We start from the raw sequence: 21,584 nt of genomic DNA on the forward strand, positions 1-21,584 counted from the left end.
TAAAATAACGAAGAAAGGGAATGTGTGTTGGCGGTGTCATCGAATGACACGTGCCCTCGATGATGTGGCTTCTTCTTACTTTAAGATTATTCTCCTACTTTTACGTTATAATATAATTTTTTATTAAAAATTAAATAAAATATTATTATAATTTAATTTTTTTAATTTAATTTTATTTTAAAATTTGAAAATTTTGAATTATTTATTATATTTTATGTAAAAATTTGAGAAAATTGTAATAATTATATGGAATAAGATAAAAAATAATTTTAAGTGTATTGATATATTTTTTTAAAAATATTTAAATATATTAAAAAATGTGAAAAGAAAATTAAAAAAAAAAAAAGTTGAACGGGACTACACGCCCAGTGGTAAAAGCTGGACGACACAGTAGCTCGGTCTATTTTTATTGCATAATGCTACTATGCTACTAGGGTGGTACCGCTTAACAAAATTTTATTTTATTTTTATTTAATAATTAAAAAAGTGATTTTAAATATATTGATATATTGTTTTATTTTTTTAAAATATTTAAATATATTAAAAAAATGTAAAAGTTTTTTTTTTAAAAAATTTAACTAAGCAGCATGCCAAGTTGCAAGAGCTAAACGATACAGTAACCCTGTCCTATTTCCATTATATAATTATTCTTTTCCTATTTTTAGCGAGCATTAATATAGAAGATATTTAAGGAAAAGGTTGAAAACTCCTACAAATATCAATAAATTGGTCCCCCACCCATCCTTACGAGTCAAACTTGGTGAGAAACCTCATATAAGTAATTTGTATATTAAAAATGTCTTCTAGTCTTAATTTATTTATTTTTTTCCTTCTTCAATTATATTATCTAGGCTTTTAGGATTGGGGTGGTCTTAATTTTCTTCAAAGATTTTTGTTTTGGGCGTATGCTTTTACTTGATTTTCTACGATTCCAGAAATGTGCGGAGAGTTCTAAATCATAGAAAAAATCTAGTTATAAACGTAACTACATACTAATATGTATATTAATATAATTAGTTAAAAAATAAATTTTATTAAAAATAATATTAATTTAAATTTTAAATATAAAAAAAAAATAATAATACGTAGATTAATACATAATTTTATTTATACATAATAAAATTTATTATATTATTGTACTTCGAAAATGATTTTTTCTGTAAAATTTCATACTGTTAAAATACATCGAAAACATAGGAAATATGCCTCTTAATTTGTGATTTTCAACATTTAGCTTTAATGCCATATGTCAGAACCCAGCCCTGCGGCAGAAGCCTTTCCACCACACCCAAGTTTTTTTTTTCTTTTTGTTCTATCTTCCGTGTCAAGCAAATAAAGAACTTTACCAAAAGTTCAGGATAAGGGTGACAGATGGTTGATTCCAATTGGCTCACCTGTACATTATTAGCTGACAACATGCCTTTCCCCATAAGAGATAAATCTCACAATTACTTATTGGCAATACAAAAAGACTGTTAATTACAGGATTCTAATTTCTTCCCTCTCTCTTTACGGCAAAATTGTCCAGAGAATCATCAAAGATCACATGGGTCAAAAACAATAAGACGAATACCAAAACCTGCATATTCATCATCTGGTAAGTTAAGGAATGCAACCTTCTTTCACATTCAAGGAAATATACTTCGGTAACTGGAAGCATTGCAGTGGACCTAAAACCTGTCAAAGCAAGTACTTCTCAACAACAGTCCGCCCAAACTTTTCTTGGACATCCTTCGGAGTTTCAACCTGAAAAGTTCACAGATAATAATAGTTCAGCATGAAACTTTAGAGAAAAAAAATCAATTCAAGAGCATCCATAATATTGTAAAGATGGGCTGGGCTACTCACCGCGTTGAGAGCTTTGAAGAGAGCCTTCACAGTGTTGTGAGGATTTCTTGAGCCAATGACCTATCAAGAGTCATCGTGGTCAGAACATATACCAAGATTGCAGGAAACATCCTTCTAACATGGATTCAGTTTTGCAGTTAATTACCTTAGACTTGATATTTTTAAAACCAGCTAAATGCAATATTGTTTGGACAGTTTTCCCTGCTTTCATACCTGTCCTGGTGGGTGCAGGCCAGAGATACACCTAAAACAATATGCAGGAATCAAAGAAGCCGTAATTGCGCAAAGAATCCAAGAAAAGTGGGGAAGGAAAAGAAATTCATTCCAAATACATAAATGCATGGACAGAAGGTGAATACCTTTGTCTTTTTATAGGATGTTTGTATTGCATGTGCAATTGTATGCTCCTCATGCCGTTCCACATAGTGGAGATTCTGAAAGCATTTCTCGTATGCCTGGTAACATCATTTTAATAGCATAAGGGACCTACAACCCATATTGCCTCATGGGATTGAAACAAAAAATCTTCCAATAGTTTAAGGTTCTAACAGTCAACTCCGATTTTGCACATGAGAAGAAATTAAAAATTTTTCGAAAACAAATATCCTCACAGGATTGATTAGTTGCTTTGCCTTCTTAAATAAGAGACTAACTGCACTTCATACAGAGAGAGGGCAGTCAAGACACAATGTTGATGAAGTGGACTTAGTTGGAATAGAAACAAAGAATGCAAATGACAACTTAAGAAATATATTATAAACTAATACATTTCCCAAGAATTTCAAGTCTTGCAGGAAGAATCAAGGACATGAAAGGACATAGCTGCAATGGTAAAACTGCGGGAGCTGTATGCAATACAAGTGAACCAAAAGAGAGCCTTTTCCTTTTTTTATAAGTCAAAAATATTAATTAATAAGCGCAAAAAGCATAACCCAAATACACTGGGAAGTATACAAGATAAACACTTAACTGCCCAGACACTGCACTGATTGAACTTGGGTGAATAAAACCAACATAAAATATACCGTAGTTACCAAAGCCTGAGTCACTAGAAAAGACCAAGAGATCAGCTATTGCTGCATCCTTTTCTAGTGCGATCTCAAAAATGGCAGGAAAGGTGTCTTGGCAGCTATGTTCACCCCACCATTTTTCATATCACAATCTGACACAGCCGTCACCCGCCACAATAGAATATAGAATTCATTAGGGCAGCCCAAGACTGGTAGATGGAGACTATTACAGAGTTCTATGAGGCATTGTATTCTACAAGCATGACAAAGGGTACCATAGGTAAGATGAGCTAGAGCCCCTCCAAGAAAGGTAAATTCACGATTAGATTGTTTTACCAAGATCTAAAGAGCCCTGGAATGGCCATATTCCCATGAAAGAAAATATGGCAGACGAACACTCCTTCAAAAATAGCTTTTTTTCATAAGGACAGCATCTCTGGACAAAATCCTCACCACAGATAATTTAAGGAAACATCAGGTGATGGTGTTGAACTAGTGTTATATATGTAAGAAGAATGGTGAATCAATAGATCATTTGTTTTACACTGCAAGGTGGCCACGACCATGTGGGATGATTTTTTTGCGATAATTGGATTGTTATGGGTCATGCCTCTTAGACTGGTGGACTTCCTTATAAGCTGAAGAGGCCTCCAAGGCAACTCACAAGTAGCAGCGATCTAGAGAATGGTTCCTATACGTATGTGTTGGTGCATTTGGCAGCAAAGAAATGATAGAAGCTTCAGAAATCATGAAAGAACAAAGGATGGACTTAAAGTTTTCTTTTTTAAAACTTTGTTCCTGTGGGCGGGGGCTATTGTTTGTAATGGGCTAAATGTCTATGGTTTTCTACTTTCGATTGTAAAATCTAATTAGGTTATTCTCATGTATACTCCATGTGTACGTGAGCTTTGCTTGTGAATAAAACTTCTTGATTACCTATGAAAAAAAAAATATTTTCCACATATATTGCTCTGCTGACTATCAAACTTACCTTTTCAACATGCAAATAAATCCACCACCTGACAAGGCATAACCCACACTAGCCCAAAGATGCCAACAATTGAACTTTATTGAGAACTTGCTATCTCACAATAAAGTGACAAATGCTCTATGGTCTCATCACTAAACTATGAAAAGTAGCAAGAGCTATGCGAATAGTTTTGATATCAACCTTACATCTCAAACGTGTTATATTTAATAAATGATGTTAGCACATGATCTATACCTGATGCCTTTTATCCAAAGTGTCCATGAGGATATCCTTCCCACTCAAACAACACAGCCATCCCAGCTCACTATACTGAGGGGTAAGCTCAGTCTCTCAATCTCTCTTACTTTTTCACAAGTTTTGTTTCTCTACCAATGTCTAGACTAAGCATCTATGGTCCAAATTAAAAGAGAGTGAAAAGAAGGGCAAGGAATATGCAGAGGTTGGCGATTAGGGCTCACCAAGTGCAAATTCCATGAGATGGTTGAGGCTATCATCCATGCCTTGGACTTTAACGAGCAAGCACACCAGATTAGGCACTTCTGGCTTCAATGCAACTAGGGCTGTAAGACTATTGGTCTGGACCCAAAAAACCGACTGGACCGAACGGTTCAATCCAGACCGGACTTGACCGAAACCAACCGAATGTATATACATATATGTTTTAAAATATTTATATATAAAATTGTTTTATATAGTATTTGTATAAGTTAATTATGTCATTTTCATCCAAGAGATCACCATTGACCATATATGTAATGAAAATATTTAATATTCATTAACCATATATTTTTTTTGATAATTAATAATAATTTTTGTATATATATAAAATGTTAAAGAGATCACTTAATTTCAATTTTACTAATTTAATTAAATTTTTGTATTAACTTTTCTGTCAAAAAAAGAAAAAAAAGGAAAAAATATGTTTATGGACCAATAACTAACAGTCCAGCAAAAATGATGGACCGAAATTTTCAGTCTGTGACACCCCCACAGGGCAGGGAGAGGGGGGGGGGGGGGGGGGGGGGGGGGGGGGGCGACGGGACCAATTACACCCTTAATGCCAACGACTACACTTTTGATGTATGAAAATTTGAATTAGTGAGTGCAGTGAGCCTTATATTTTTGGGCTTAAATCAGATTTTGTGCAGTTCCCAAGGATTTTTGTGGTTGTTCTTATCTGCGCATCCTTTTTTTTTAATAAGTAATAAGATATTTTATTGATGTAAAGATAGACATAGCCCAGGTACACTAGAAGTATACATGTGAATACACCTATTTAGAAACTAGAGACTGATACACACAATTTGAGTTTGGACTTCGTTTGGTGCCTCCATTTGAGGATCCGTATTCCCAGAATTGCAATGAGATAGACAGGGATGGGTAGGGGAAAGGAGAGCTCCTGTTTTCCTTTTCAGTACAAATAATAACCAATTTAAATAGAAAGTGCTATGGGATCGCCAGATAGGATAAAACAGAGCACATCATTTGTTGTGTTAGCACCATTCGCAAAATTTACAGAATTTTGATGAGATTGAAACAGTTTATAAAGTTCACGCTTAAGATGCTAATTTTTTAAGTTCAAGGACAAAACAGAAAATGATCCTAAAGTTAGACGGTCAAGATTTAGCTTGCCCAAAATTCATTCAAATCAGTTTCCAATTACATAACCTGGCATCCTTACACTTGAATTTTTGATTTCCTAAAAACTCTATATGCACAAATTTTTTTTTTTTATGTCAAATTATCCTTATGCTCACATATATATATTTCTCATACCTATGATATGAGGTCCTGAGCAAGTTTTTTTTATAGTTTTTTATTTTAGCAACGATGTGTGACACCCAGGCAGACATGCCCAAACAAATTGGACAACAAAAACTGAATATTGTCCGCATTATAACCTGTATCTGAGTTCTGAATCTGATAATATATTTTTTTATAAGTATTTTTTTTTTATTTTGTCATTTTTTTTATAACTGAGAATTTTATTGAACTCAAAAGGCATAGCTTAGACAGGATGTATACAAAAGAAACAACTAGCCGGAAATAGAAAAAGATCACCTACTTCGAAATAGAAAGAAATTGAACCTAATAATAGATAAGTAGTCAAATTATGCAACTTGAAACAAAAACAAGTTATAAAAAAGCAGATAAAGCAAACAATCCAAAAGAATTAAGTATAGCACCAAAATAGATACCTTTTGAAGAGCAACAGGAATTGCAGGGCCTTTGGCTTTAGCAAAGCCAACAACACCATGATAGTTTCCACAAGCTAAAATAGCAGTGTATTTGACCACTTGTCCACCCTAGAACATTTTAGATTAAGATATAAACAATGATAACAGAAACATTATTGTCAATAAAGTGAAATTGAAGAAGTCTTCAATACCTTAGTAACTTTACAGGTTCGATTCACATCAATCAATTTCACATCAAAGCCCTGCCATCAAATGTAACTGCTTGAGCTTATGAAGACAAAATATAGAAAAAAAAACATAAGTAATTAAAATATCCGGATGAGGGAAAGCTCAGAACTAACTGAAAAGAAAGGGGAGAAAACAATACACACCATCTACAATGAAGACAATGGTATATATAGTCGAACTCGTAAAAAAATATGTTCAAGTAACATGCAGAAAAAAATAATCCAGGTCAAGGAAATCATTATGCATATTATAAATACATATAACTTTAATTTTCAGGTTGGTGTAGGAGTTTGAAACAATTTTTTACCATTCAACCCCTCACTGATTTCCTCATCAACTAACAGTTTCTTCACTTGGATGAGACACTGACATTGAGGCAAGGTAGTCAACTAAAAACTTCCTTTCATCTCTTCATAGTAAAGTAAAAGTAATGGTCTGTTTTGAAAATATCAATCTAATTGTTGTATAGGCTACAGACTCAAGGTCAAAATGAAGTTTCAAGGAATCTATTAAAACAAATATACAGCCAGCTATGCATTTATAGCTATCTCTAAGAAAAAAACTGACGAAAGATTCAAATTTGACTCGAGGCGATTCAAATTGTACACACATAAAGGACGAACTGTCATAAATCAAGATGGCAAGCAAGACCATATAATTGCAATTGTGTTTTTATTTTTTCCCCCATACACATCATATGTACACGTCAAGTATTTTAATAGCTCTTGTTAATTAAACAATTTTCATCATTCCAAATGCAACTAAGTACGGTAACATTTAATCCTGTGGAATGAACCACCAAGGAAAGCAAGATTAAATAAACTTCATCAAGACCAAACGAAATTGTGCCATACTTATAGCTCCCAAAAAATTGCGAGAGTGAAAATACAAGAACAAAATCTACAACCAAAAGATTCATCCAGTAATTGCATGATACTATTAGCAAGATGGAGAAGAAAAGAAAGAAGGAAGATCACATTGACACAACACATTTCTGCAATTTATAAGTACATAGTTTATCCTTAAACATCCATTAAAATGAATTTTCCTATTAACAAGAAAAAACAAACAGGATGATGAATGACTTACTTTCCTGTAAAGAGGTCTTCTTTTCTTCTCTGTCAACTCATTTCTCTCCTCGGCAAGATCTCTAATCTCTTCCTCTAGAACCTTACCCTTCTTTCCAAACGTATGATCCAACTCTGCTAGCTTCTCTTCAAGCTTTTTGTCAATGGCATTAAGCTTCTCCAAAAGTATATCATCCCTCTCTTTCATGTCATCAAACTCTTCCTCATCATCATCATCACCCAGTATCATTTGCTTCTCCTTCTCAAATCCAGCATGGTCCAAAATATCAGCAGAGGGCCCAACTTGTTCATGCTGAATAACCCCAAAATTGGCAGGATTGTTAGGATCATAAGCTTCCTTCCATTCTATCAGCCTCATAGCTCTATTTAGCTTTTGCTGAAGAATGAATTTATCCTTTCCCTCAGCTACTTTCAAACGGTTCATCAACTCACCAATCACCCGATATTCAGGGCGGAGTTGGAAATGTTTTTGCTCAAACTTGTCTATTTTACTCATCCATTTGAAGGCATCATCAAGTGTTTCTGTTAAAGAGCACCAAAAATATAAAAAATCAGTCCATATAAAAGAACAAACAAATTATGCATATATACACACAAATTATGGTAAGTACTCATGAAGTCCATGTAACTCAAACCCATAACCCAATCCACAATCCGTGTGTATGGGGGGAGTGGAACTGCTGTTTCGCCCAAAGGGCATTGCTACAACAACTGATTACACCAAATAAAGAAAATATATGAAACATGTACTTTGTGCTGCTTGGAAAACTGAGGAAAAGGAAAAGAAAACATTTAAAACACATATATCAATATTTTGATAGGCACATATACCAATATTCAAAGATTTTTTTCACACTTTCAAAATTTATATTACTTCAACATATGAAAGAAGAATAAACCCCATAATTGAATATTGAATATTAACTTTAGTTTTAAGTTTTGAGAAAATGCATCATGAAAGAGCAGAAAATTTTAATTAATTTACGAACGTTCAGAATGGTTCAAATCAAATCCAATTTAGTTTCTCAGATTTTTTTTTTTTTTTTTTTTTTTTTTTTTTTTTTTTTACTGAGTTACAAAAACATCTTACTGCACCATTGAAATTGTAGGATCAGGCTTATTTTGTTCCCTAAAATTTCCAACCTCCAGTGCTAGCATATAAAACACATTGCTCACTGTATATCTAATATAATAGGTTTTAAACATTTATTCATAAAAAAGTAGGTTTTAAACATTCAACTTTCATTTTCATTCCTTTATTTTTTCCACTTTCGAAGTAACAAAACACATAAACCAACGATATCTACTCAACATTTTAGTAGGTACAATATCCACTCAACATTACCGACATGAAAGGCAAGATAAGTCAAAACAAGCCGGAAATAAAACACTATGAAAGGGGATCGTCGAAATAGAGCACACACGCCTACCATTCAATTTCCATTTTCTATACTTCTCCCACACTTTCCAAGCGCCCAAACACATTTTCCTAAACTTTTCCATTCAACAACACAAAACAAAACAAAGAACAAGCAAAGCTAAACAGCCTAAACAAACAAAAAGAATCAAGGCCGATGCATTTCGTACCGGCCTCAGTGAAGTACTTAAGCAGCTCCTCGTGCCGCTTGAACTTCCTCTCGAATTGATCCCACCTCTTCTTCACGGCCTCAGCGCTAAAACGCTCATCGTCGTCATCGCTATCGGAGTCAGTAGGCTCTTCGTACTGGTTCAAGTCCCCGGTGTCCTTGAGCTTCTCCTTTTCAAGCTTCTCTATCAATGGCATAACCCCCATGTAGTCCTCCTCATCCTCAGCGTCAATGTCTTTGGTGTCCAAGCCAGCCCTTTTCCTCTGATCCCTTTCTCTCTGCCTCTCTTTCTCAACCTCGGCCAGAAGGTCCTGAACCACCCTAGATGTGGCAGTGGAATAATGGGTCTTAGTTAAAAACGAGAAAGTCTGCGTCTGGGAGGTGGGAAACTGTGGGTAACTGGAGATTTTGCGGGAAAAGTGGAGTGGGGAATTGGGGGATCTTTTCAGTAATTGGTAGTTGAGGAGGAGGCGCGACCATGAGAAAGGTTGTGATTTGGAGGCCATTGCCGTTGTTATTGGTTCATCGGATTGGGAGCGAAAAGAAATGCATGGGATTTGAAAATGAGATAGTTCTGAATTAGGGGGTTAGGGTTTAAGGTTTTTTCTTCTTCTTCTTTTTGTTTTTTTTTTTTTTTTTTCCTTCCTTCTTAAAAACAAAAAACTTCAAGCCACCTCGTGGCCAGCCAAATGAAAAATTATACGAATCATTCTCGTACTACAATAATTTTTTATTTTTTATTTTTTTTTTCTTACTAAATATATTATATATAAAGGATAAGTACAAGAACTCAATTTACTTTAAAAAAAATAAAACTAACAAATTTTTAAAAAAAATAAATATAATATATGATGTGTAAAAATAATTAGCAGCAAACCTCCAACCAAATTAAATGAAAATATTCTTGCATTAAATTAATCAAACAATGGTTAAATTTAAAAATTAAGGTCATAAATTTATTTTAAATGAGGAAATAAAAAATTTATTTTAATAGTTTAGTTTTACTTATAGATAATACAAAATGTGGTAAAAAAAACTAATTTTAACCAAAGATGTAGATAAACCAATACCAATGTTAGCTTCCAGAGTAGAGTATGAAATAAATCGTGGATCAACTAAAAGTAAAAGAAAATGATAAAGACAGTGAATTTTTTTTTTTTTATAGGCATTTTATATTTTTATTTTAAATTAATGGTATTTTCATGAAATAGAGTTGACAATATCTTAAATATGTTTTTATAAAATAAATAGTATTCCTCCAATTTTTACTTTGATCAGATTACACATAAATGTATATAGAGTTTTGCTACTCATTATCTTTATGAGTGAGCACAATATAGGAGTTGATGGATTGAAATTTTCGCTCCATCATTCTCCCCAGCCCAGACCAGGCTGGACATCCCTAGGGACCGGACTGGACCGGTAGCTATAGGCCCAACCTTTTTTTTTTTTTTAAAAAATCAATTAATAAAAAACATTTATTTAAAATATTAAATTAAAATTAAGTGACTTATTAAATGAAAATTACATGATAACTTATACAATTATTAATATATACTAATAATATGTATTCTAGTTATACATTAAAGAATATAATAATACATTGATCTAAATATATATAGTTATATTATAACCAATAACTATATTAGTAGTATTACTAATATACTATATGTTAGTGATAAATTAGTAATACTATATTAAATAATATTCTATATAGTTATATTGATTTAATACTAATATATTAAGTTAACTATACTAATACTATTATAAATTTATACATATACTATAATTTATACTATAACTCTTATAATATGTTAATATATTAATATATACTAGTACTATATATTATAGTTATATATTAAAGAATATAATACTTATGTCTAATATTGTGATATATTAATATAAATTATATACAATTATTTATATAAATCATAAAATATATATATTTTTTTCTTTCATTCGGTTCAGTCTGAGGTGAAAAATTCCTAGACTAGGACTCGATTGAATGAATTTGGTCTTATAAAAATTGGACCAGTCCGGTTGTGTCCAAAAATGGTCGGTCTGATTGATTTCTCAGGTCCGAGCAGCCGAATCTCACCTCTAATCATTCACACACTACATACCATATTTTTTTTTATTAAAAAAAATTGGTTTTATTAGTCTTAAACTAATCGAGTTCTTCTACTCATCATACATATATCACATATTTAGTAAGAGAAAAAAAATAAAAAATAAAAAATTATGTATAGTGCGTGGTGAATGGAATGATGAGTAGAATTTTTCATGTATATATCATCATTTCAAATTTCTTTTTTCTAACATGATAAATTTTATTCGCAAAACTAAATTTATTTTTATAAATTTTTATTTCTTTTTAAAAAAGGTTTGTCTCGAGTTTGTTGGCTCAAAACTTGCAGAAATGATTTTCCCTTACTAAAATAGAATACGTGAAGAGTAATTGTAAAGCCATATAAACACTTCAACCTTTGGTCTCTGTGACCTGTCTGCCATGGTTGCGGCAAATGAGATGGTAGTTTTTACAGTTGCATGGTGAAGAGAAAGAACGATGCATTTTATTAAGTGATGCGTTGCGTTTTGTATTGTAGAAGTGTGTAAATGATGTAATAAGATATGGTGCATTGCTTTTAAGTGATACATTTTGTTTAAGAAATGGTGCGTTTTGTTCATCTTCATAATTGGGTCTGTAAGTCAGTTGATATAAAAGAGACGCGGGAAGTAACAGAGTCTTTTTATCTTTGAGATTATGAAGTTTGTTGAGGAGGTTGGAATTGTCTCGATCAATTCCATTTCTTGACTGAATAAAGTTTCTAAGATTCATTCTTTCTCAATTCTTGTTCCTCTCATTTCTTTGTTGCTGATCATTGGTATCAGAGAGGCCGATCCTCTCATGGTGGAAGATCTTTGTCTTCAAAGGCTCAATAGGAGAATTTGATGAAGCAACAAGAGGCAAGAGGCTATACATCGGCAACTGGATGATCAACAATAATCCATTAATGCCATTATTGACAAGTTAGAACAAATGAAAGATATAATTAGAACTTCGGTCGAACACCGTGTATTTCCTTCTATGCATGGAACCCAAGATTCAAGGGGGGGTTGTCAAGAAGATAGGAATTATGTACCTAGAGAAATGAGGCTGGAATTTCCTCACTTTGATCAAAATAATCCAGCGGAATGGATCGTTAAGGTCACCCAATATTTCGAATTTCATCGAACACCTCTTCATTAGAGGTTGTTGATGTCATCTTACTATATGGAAGGGAAGCCCTTATATGGTATCAAGATGCAGTTGATATAAGTCAATTCGCTGGCTGGGATTCTTTTATTAAGATTTAAGACCTTACAAGTTAGATTCAGTACTACAGCCTATGATGATTCAATGGAGGCTTTGACCAAGCTGAAACAAACTTCATCTGCGTTAGTTTACAAGATACAATTTGAGCGTCTGTCGAATAGATTAAAGGGACTCTCTGAAAGACATAAGTTGAGTTATTTTCTTTGTGAATTAAAGGATGAGATCCGACTGCCAGTCAGGATGCTCAATCCAATTAATTTGAGTGCAGCTTTTAGTTTTGCAAAAATTCAGGAATATTTGGAGTTCTAGGAAGGCAATGAGGTCTTCTTGGTCTGGTGGACAAAACAGTAGTTATGTGGGAAGTGATGAAGTTGGCAAGAAAGTTCAGAAGCCTTTCGGGCAAGATAAAAGGATTTCTTCTTCTCAAATGGATGAGAAACCCCCCAAAAAAAAAAAAAAGCCTTTTGTTACAACTGTGAGGTGTAGTGGAATCCGGTCCATATTTGTAAAAATCCAAGAGTCTATCTTTTACAAGTAGATGCGACAGTGGTCAAAGCGCGGAATTTTACTAGAGGAAAATTTTGAGCAAAGTCTACTGATTAATCCTTACGGAGCTGAGAATCTAGAAATATCTTTACATGTTATTTCTAGATCTCTCAGTTTTCCTTTGTTTTCAACTTCATCAAATGAATGTCCATCCTCAGGAAGAGAACGTAAAAGCACAAGAACGATCAAGCTTTTGCAAGAACTTAAGGACATCTAACATTTTAAAATTGAGGAACTTTCAAAAAACATGAGAAGCAGTGTGGGCTTGCTAGTTTGGATGTTCCAAAACTTCTTGAAGCACTGCATTATTTCTTGCATGGAGTTCATACTTGGATCTGCTTCAGCTATACCTCAGATGCTACACTTCTATCCACTTCAGTTCAACTGCTTAATTCTTTCATCAATTTCGATTGCTGCAGTTGTAATTCTCTTACTTTTAATTGCATCACAGTTGTCATTTGGTTAGTAATTCCATGCACACAGTCGGCAACTTCTATTTGAGAACATCATTGTTGTTCTCAGATATTCTCATATAATTTTATTACTATTTACAAATTATTTTACTACACAAATCATCTGAGATAGTCTTAATATCCAAACGAAGCCTAATTTCAAGAGATGAAATAGAAACTTAACAAAAACTTTCCCTCGCTCGGATCAGAAGTAACCGAACTGGATAGTTTTGGCTTGTTCATAATCATATTAAAAGCATTGGATCTCCAAAGGGATCTAACAAAAATAAATTTACGAACTGATATAACTTGATATGATACAACCAATTTACTTTGCAGTGAAATATACTTAACAATCTAACATACCACATCAACTCAAGCCAGATTGTGATAGTAACGTTGTAAAATCTCCTTGTGGATGAAATAATTCTCTCATCATATTGTATTGAAAAGGGGAAAATTACTTGTTTTGTAAGGCCGTTGTTTTCAGCAATTCCTCTTTTTTGGTACTGTTACAATCCCAATCAATAAACAATCAAATTTACCTGAATTCAGTATAGAGATTTCTTGCTTCTGATTGCTTGATTAATATGTTTTGAGCTTTCTTGCTCTTAGTTTGGAACTCATTTAAAAATAGTTGCAGCATTTCCAGATATACCACATGTTGCACTTTCAAGTTTTTTTTCTGCTGTTTCTGTATTCTGGGTCTCTCAATTCACGGGAGCAAGGCAACATGCCTAAACCAAATTGTTTGTATGAATTCAATTTGGAGATTGCTAAAAGCACAGTAAATTGGGAATTTAATGGTTTTAGGAATGGACCGATTTACTACATAAAACATCTGCAAAATGTATAAGATCAGTGTTGTGAGCAGCTTCTAATGCAATTATTGAAGTTATGTCCTCACAAGTTCAATGTGGTTTGATAATTGATTATCAAGCCTTATATATCTCTTTAGAAGTTACAAAGTACTTATTCCAGTAAAACTGTGGAGATAAAACCCGATAGTAACTACAATACGACATGCTTTATAATCCAACTCTTGGCATACTTCTGTCACATTTATTAATCAAGCACTTAGCATCAAGCAGCAGAGGAAAATTTGTAAAATTTCAAGCTCAGGGTCTATAGCCCAGGTCACTTCTGCATCATTTGAGCTCCATATGCAGTATCAACTTGCGTTAAGAACCGAAAACCAACTCTTTTAGAGATGTGAAAGGTGAGCCATAACCATATACTACTGTATCTTTCCACAGAGTCATTCCTGTTATAATTAGAATTATATCAGATATGTTTCCGTCTTCACCGTAATCAGGTTTTGAGGAAGAAAAACTTGATAACCATAATTTTTTTCCTCCTCCCTGCCCACCCACCCGGAAAATATGGAGGGTAGCGGGAGGTGAAGGTTATTAGTATATATTATATAAATATAAATAACTCTCAAAAGTAATTGACTCGTAGCACTGCAGAAGAAGAGGGATAACCTATCCACAAAAACAATCCAGTTGTTGCTGCAAAGAAGCATTCCCTACTAATAGCATTGAAACTGTAATCACAATACAAGAAAGCGTTTCCAGTTGAGATCAAAATTGCTGCTCAGCATTAAAAATACTAGTAGAGACAGACCACAAAATTTGGGATTTCTTACCAGTACAAGCATAAAATGTTCCCATATCCATAAAACAAAGAAGCCCAAGTTGAACCAAGGAACCTGTCATCACAGACAAACAAATTTCTACTAATGTGTATGCATGCACAATTGACCAAAGCATCAAAGAATAGGTTCAACAATAAAAGGCATATCAAACCAGGTTGAGAAGCAGTCCTCAAAAAATTTATTGTTTTGTGTAATGTGCTGGCATTGTCAGAAAATGTCAATATATATAGTAAATGAATTCCGTCATGCTTCCCATTTCTATCTAAACATGATAAAACAATAAATGCAATTTTGACAAGGACCATAGATTAGAGGCAATCCACTGCAACACCCCTTCCATTCTCCCCAAAAATATGAGAGAGAGAACTCAACCCAAGTGTTAAGCTAGATGATATAGTCTTTGCATTAATAGTGAGCATTATTTTATATATATATATATATATATATAATAGTAGGCATTATCATAAGCATTACCGTGGTAGATGACGGACATAATTAGTAATGAGCTGTTTGAAGGAAGCAGTACAAAAGTATGCTTAAAGATTTCAAATGAAGAGGGTTAATCTTCAGAACATTAGCAAGTTAAACAGATCAGTGACTAATTGAGATCACAAAGAGCCAGGAGGTACAAGAGTGTTACCACATAAAATCACGCATAAAGAGAGCCCGTGGGATCATAAGTCCATTTCCCATCATAGCAAGCAACATTGAGAAAGTTGATAAGCCTTTGATGTTGTCAGGATTTAGGAAATTTGTCCACTGAACAGGTGTAAAAGTTGTCAGTGAAAATAAAAAAGAGAGTTGCCCTCTTAAATATGTTGCAATTATAGAGTGTCATGACAAGCCTATTTTACCATCTGTGCAACTGGCATCCACATGAAGAGAAGGGTAGCCGTCCACCCAGATATTGCTCCAACAAACTTCACACCTTTCTCAGAAAGTTTGCCTGTTCGTGCCTGCAAAGCTTAGCAGCTACATGTTAAAAAAGGGGGAATCTTAGTTTAAAGAATAAAAGATGTTAAAGCATATAAAAAAATAACATTTATTCAGATGATAAACCTTGAGCTATTCATTTTCATTTTAGTGACAATAAACAAATCCTGCAATAAATTTAAGATGAATTTGTCTGGATGAAAATGGAACCAGACTAGACCCTTTGACTTCCATTTGGGAATTTTTGAGAGAGAAGTCACAAAAAGGAGCATTTATAGAAGATGCGTTTATGGTATTAAATATTAATGGAAAGAAGATAAGCAAAAATAACTGTAAATAATAGGGTCAACTACAGGTGTTTTACACTTGAATCACTTGATGAGTCCAATACATTTTACAAAACGTTTACATCATTGCTTCCACTTCTTACCAAATTGGACAGAAATATGATGGGCATTTTCCCTCCATATCTCTTCACTTCACTCCTAAATATCTAAACGTGATAAAATTTTGGATGCACTTCACTCCTTTTACTTCCATTTCTCCTAATCCAAACACAGAGTTATATAAAACACATGAGGTTTGATATCTATGACTGATGTGGCTGTTCAAGGTTAATTTCAAGGCAGAATCATCAAAACAAAGGACAATGATTTAAAAAAAAAAAGAAAAGACATCACTGTGTTATGGTACCACCTAAATGCTCCAACTGTGGGGATATAGTGACAACTGTCCTTTACATCAGCACATTGCCATCAGAACATCCCTTGAAAGCATGGCAATTCCATTGTTTGATCCACATTACTCAGACATAGGCATATAGCAGTTAAGGAAACCTTTGGGTGGCTCAGGCAAACACCTTGGGGAAGGACCCCAAAGATCACTTTTAGTGCACCAAAATACAAATGTTAAGATCAACTCATGCACCTACATTATATGCTCGGCTGTATGGATGAGGTCAGGTAACATGAGCATGTGCCTGATTTGTCTCACTAAGGAAAGTCAAAAAGAACATGAAATATATTTTTATAATTATTGTGTTAATTAATTCCTTGATTGTAATACAATTTGACCAATGACATTGAACAACTTTCTTTTTAATCATGCTGTGCATTTTCCTTGAGTTATCTCTGCCATGAGATAAGTACTTGAGAACAACAAGACAAACCCATTTTCTAGTGATTATATATGCACGTGTGGGCACAGTATCCAAAAATTAGAGCGAGAGAGAGAGACAGGGAGAGAGAGTTACTGTAGTTTCGAAATTTGACTAGTCAATTAGGTTCAAGAATGCAACAATCAAAGTAGACTTCAGGCCCTAAACTACTTTACTCAAAAGGCATCTTATAAGAAAGAATTATCAACTGTCCTATTCTTTGAATGAAGAGATTCACTTGGCACAAAAACTTTAACCATATTTAAAAACTTGGCAGAATTGCTCCTATCATCTCTAAATACATTGTTTCTAATCGATGTTTTCAATAACCTTAATGAGTAAGGATATTAATTTACCAACAGCACAAAGAAAATAAATGAAACTTTATGCACCTAGAGTTAAATGGAAATGCATGCTAATGCTTTCCTCTTGTATTCATGACTCAAAACTCATCAGACTAGCTTCAATAAAAGCAACTAAACAACTCACAGATGGTGGAAACTTACCATAATAACGGCCGCCATAGCTATAACAAAAGCTACTGCCCCTGGAAAGATACTATTTGGTATATAAGGGACAAAAGTGGACCACATAATCTGTATTCAAATATGTTCAGAAGGATCAGAGAATGAACTAAAAGATATTTTCACTCATCAAGATTAAACCCAAAATTAAGAAATACCACCATTATCTGAATAACAAAGTAAATAATAGAATATAGATGTTTCTGTGTGTTTGGGCATGCAGAAAGAGACAGTGAGGAGATTACTTGGGGAAGTACAGATAGCCCGCCAATGGTAATAAAATCTTCCCAAAGGTGCCAGATTGCAGCATTGAGGCAGTCAAAATAATTCATGAAATTCAATACAAGCCCAGCAGCAACAACAACTGAAGTCACCACAAAATATGGCAGAGGCATAGCTTCTGCCAGTGCAAGCTGTGCAAATACCACAAATTGTGATAACACGCCCAATGTTTGCACAATAATCACTTCATTCTCCCGCTTTTTTGTGAAGTATGAGAGCAGTGAAAGGTTTCCAAGCAAACCAGTAAACATCCCCTGCATTTGCAACATTGTGCCCCTTAGGTTACAGGGCAATGCCCTATCTGGTTGATAATAAAAACTAGTGAAAAAATTAATTGAAATTTTTTTAATCTTATATCCTTCATGAAATAGTAATGGAAGAGGATTCAAACATCATGCAGATAAGTCATGAGCGTGACAAAACTATGTAAATATCTAATAATGAGTATCAAAACGAAAACAAAACAAAATAAGAAGACTATGATACTAAGTAATTTGGCTTTTCTCTGAATATTCTATAAGAACCTATGAAAGGTTTGATTAAACAATATTCACCAAAAGAGTTAAAAAAAAAAAAAGATCACTCTAAAGAATCAAGAAGCTTCTGCAATGCTTTACCAGCCATGGGACCGCCAAAAGGGCTGTTTTGTTTCCTGCCAAAAGATTACTTGCATTAAGGATGATCTGAGGCAGTTGCAGTAACAGAAATGGGATACTTGCTGCTCCCGAGAACTTCGCTGTTAATGAATCCCATTGCTCAAAGCTCTTATTGCTCCCATGTTTCACTGATCCCTTTCAAAACCCCAAACAGAATCCATAGCACATTGAATTGATCAAAGGCTTATAATTCAGATATATAATACGAGGTAAGAGGGAAAACAATAAATATTGCAACATTATAGGAGTGCAAATTTTTTGGTTCTAAAAAATGTGACCAATAATGAGCTTATGTACACATTAATAAGAAGTCGAGAGTTTCTCAAGAGCCAGAGAACAAAAGAGTCCAGATGTAAGGCCTCAAAATCATTTTCTACAAAAGACAGGAATGATGATTAGTGCTACAGCGACATCTTGAACAACTTATATTACCGACATCTTTGAAACGCGAGATCCAACTCAACTATGTCCAACAATTATTTAGCTCAGCTAAACAAGTTTGATAACCCTTTTCTCTCCCTCACCCATCAAAAAGAAAATCTCAATCACCATCCTTGAAATAAACAATCAGAGAACGAGAATTGGTTTTTCCACTTCGCCCCATTAGCTAAAAAAGGGCCAAAATACAAGAAATCGAATCTTTCAGAAAAGTGAATCCAAGTAAACCAAGTGTGCAATGGTTATCAACTTAACTTAGTTAAGTTCCGTATTCTGAAACCTATCTATCCCTCACAACCATCGGAAAGAAAATTTTAATTAGCTACTCATCTTCATTGAAATTACGAACTAAAGAACAAAAAATGGCAGACCCAGAAACTGTTCATGGGTTTTCTTAATTTTGTTTCGGTAAAGACAATCTATTTTCTCAATTGGCAAAAACAGGATCAGTCAAACTTGTAGTAATAAATAATAGCATAACATAAAGAGCTCGGATGCGGAAGTACCTCATGAAGAGTATGTGGGACGTCCGAGTCAAGAGAGGCAGGAGCCGGACAACTGATGACTCGGCGATGAAGCGAAGTGGCAACAGAGTTGTATTTCAAAGAGAGAGGGCTTTGGAGGGTCAAAGAGAGGAGTGGCTTCGGCAATGGAAGTGAATGGCAGTAGTTTTGGTGCAAAGAACGAAGTGGAAGACCAACCGGTGCCCTACTACGATAGGAAACCACAAGAGACTCGGCCATTTTAGTTGGTCAGAACTCGTTAAAACGCTGATAAGCCTCCTTTGCAAAAGAAGAAAAAGAGATCACGTGATGTGACGGAGGGTGGCACCGGCACTGTTCAGTGGGAAAATTGTTCACCTCAGATTGGCGGAGTGAGTGAGTCAGTGACAGACAGTAAGATGTGGGAATCCCGGGAGGAAACTTGGAAAGGCTTGTCAATGTCATTCATTATCTGCCGCTCAATCCAATTGATACGTGTTTGTTTGTGTTGGAGAGTGACGTCGGGTGGGGGAGATGAGAAGAGAATTGAGAAGTCTTCACTGCCTTGTCAAGTACGAGAAGAAGCCTGCGCTAGATCCGAAATCCAATCCATGTCAATGCCCACCGTCCACGTCTACCGTCCACGTCTGTGAGCTTTCTGCTTGCTGATGTTACTTTGATTGTTAGAATGCATCGAGAATTCAGTTGAATTTAATTTTAAGGAAATTTTAATATTTAAATATATAATTTTTAAATTATTAAATTTATTTCAATTCAAAATTTTTTTACATATGAGATTTATAATTTTTTTTAACTTAACATATTTTTACACATGAAACTCATAATCTTTTTTAACTTTTTATAAATAGTATTAAATTTATCTTAACATCCAAGTACAAGAGCATTCGTATTCGACACTGCATCTCTTCTTTATCCCTATATTTTAGGAAAAGTTTTAGTGTTTTCTGTAAAAACATCACTCCTTCCTGATCCTTAAAATAGGAATGAAGTTTACAGATACTACAGAAGTTCTCCATATATAGAGAACCACTGTACATCCCAAAATGTGAAATCAGTTCCCTGACCCTTCGTTGTCCCGCATCTTCTTCCTCGCGACAGTTGGGTACGCCCATATTCTCTCTTCAGATCTGAATCTCGCGTCTATTGTTACACCCATTCCAAATGTTTAGCTTTTACTAATTTAGATTATACTTTATACAACCTAAGATTTTACTTCTTTTGCATTTTCGAGATTTATATTTTCTTCTTTCATCCTATATCAAATTTATGAAAAGAAAAGGTTCTCATTTTTCCTATTTTTGGATAATTAAGATTTATTTGTCAAAGGGTTTTTGGTTAATGGAAAAATAATTTTTACAATTTAGTCCCGTTTGGTTTCGAATTTGGGAATTTAGTGGGGAATTAGGGGTTGCATTTCTTTGGGCCATTTTTCCATCTTTAACTGTGAAGGTTGATAGGTTACCTAGAAATATAATTAGTTGAGTTCGTGTGTTGTGATTATGCTTGGCTATCTTCTTTTTTCCTGTTAATTTCTATTATATTTCTTGTCTCATTTTATAGCTTAAATCGTGTAAAAATTGAAGCGTTTCAATATGTGGGCAATTTACCAAATCTTGTAATGATCTGTTAAAGATAAAATTTAGCCATCGAAAGTTGGAAGAGATTATTATATTTGCTATATAAAACTAGAGTATGATTATATTTGCTAATATCCATTTTTCTTGCCAAGTAAACACCATTTGTGAATAGGATACCTTACAATCAACACAGATATAAATTGATATGCTGATTTTCGTTATCGTGGATTGTCTATGTGCATGTTGTTTGTATATCACGTGTATTTTCCAACTAATATTCAGCTATTTTTTAGAGATGGATTCACAAAACCCTAGAACAAAATTGGATTAAATGGGTGTTTCTTTTCATGGCTTGTGGGCTCTATGCCTCTGCTTTTATTTTTGGATATTTAAAAGGTGAATGCTATTGGGTTAGTTCTTTTATGTCAATGGGTGTTTTGCTTTCATTTGATGTGAAATAAATATGCCTTTCCAATTTCTTGGGTTGAGGTTTCATTTACAATTTGTTTGCACAATAATTGGGATATGTTAATAGGATATTTTGGTTGAGGTTTCATTTACAGTTTGTTTGTACAATAATTGGGATATGTTAATT

At 33.9% G+C, this 21,584-nt stretch overlaps 2 protein-coding genes across 2 annotated transcripts; both read right to left on the bottom strand.

Moving 5' to 3' along the window:
* Positions 1 to 1,352: 1,352 nt before the first annotated feature.
* Positions 1,353 to 9,581, bottom strand: LOC122313819. The gene is made up of 8 exons (XM_043129071.1): positions 8,951 to 9,581; positions 7,365 to 7,885; positions 6,239 to 6,289; positions 6,048 to 6,155; positions 2,208 to 2,303; positions 1,994 to 2,092; positions 1,849 to 1,908; positions 1,353 to 1,746 (listed from the first exon to the last, which is right to left on the bottom strand). Exons 1-8 carry the CDS (start codon positions 9,453 to 9,455, stop codon positions 1,681 to 1,683), a joined length of 1,506 nt encoding a protein of 501 aa, XP_042985005.1. The 5' UTR covers positions 9,456 to 9,581; the 3' UTR covers positions 1,353 to 1,680.
* A 4,546-nt stretch (positions 9,582 to 14,127) lies between these two features.
* On the bottom strand, positions 14,128 to 20,003 carry LOC122314058 (maltose excess protein 1-like, chloroplastic). The gene is made up of 9 exons (XM_043129440.1): positions 19,416 to 20,003; positions 18,433 to 18,606; positions 17,779 to 18,069; positions 17,516 to 17,605; positions 15,775 to 15,876; positions 15,561 to 15,679; positions 14,912 to 14,974; positions 14,748 to 14,809; positions 14,128 to 14,527 (listed from the first exon to the last, which is right to left on the bottom strand). Exons 1-9 carry the CDS (start codon positions 19,650 to 19,652, stop codon positions 14,445 to 14,447), a joined length of 1,221 nt encoding a protein of 406 aa, XP_042985374.1. The 5' UTR covers positions 19,653 to 20,003; the 3' UTR covers positions 14,128 to 14,444.
* Between the last annotated feature and the right edge of the window lie 1,581 nt (positions 20,004 to 21,584).

Source organism: Carya illinoinensis, chromosome 6, assembly GCF_018687715.1.
Source record: "Carya illinoinensis cultivar Pawnee chromosome 6, C.illinoinensisPawnee_v1, whole genome shotgun sequence".
Classification (NCBI taxonomy): Eukaryota; Viridiplantae; Streptophyta; class Magnoliopsida; order Fagales; family Juglandaceae; genus Carya; species Carya illinoinensis.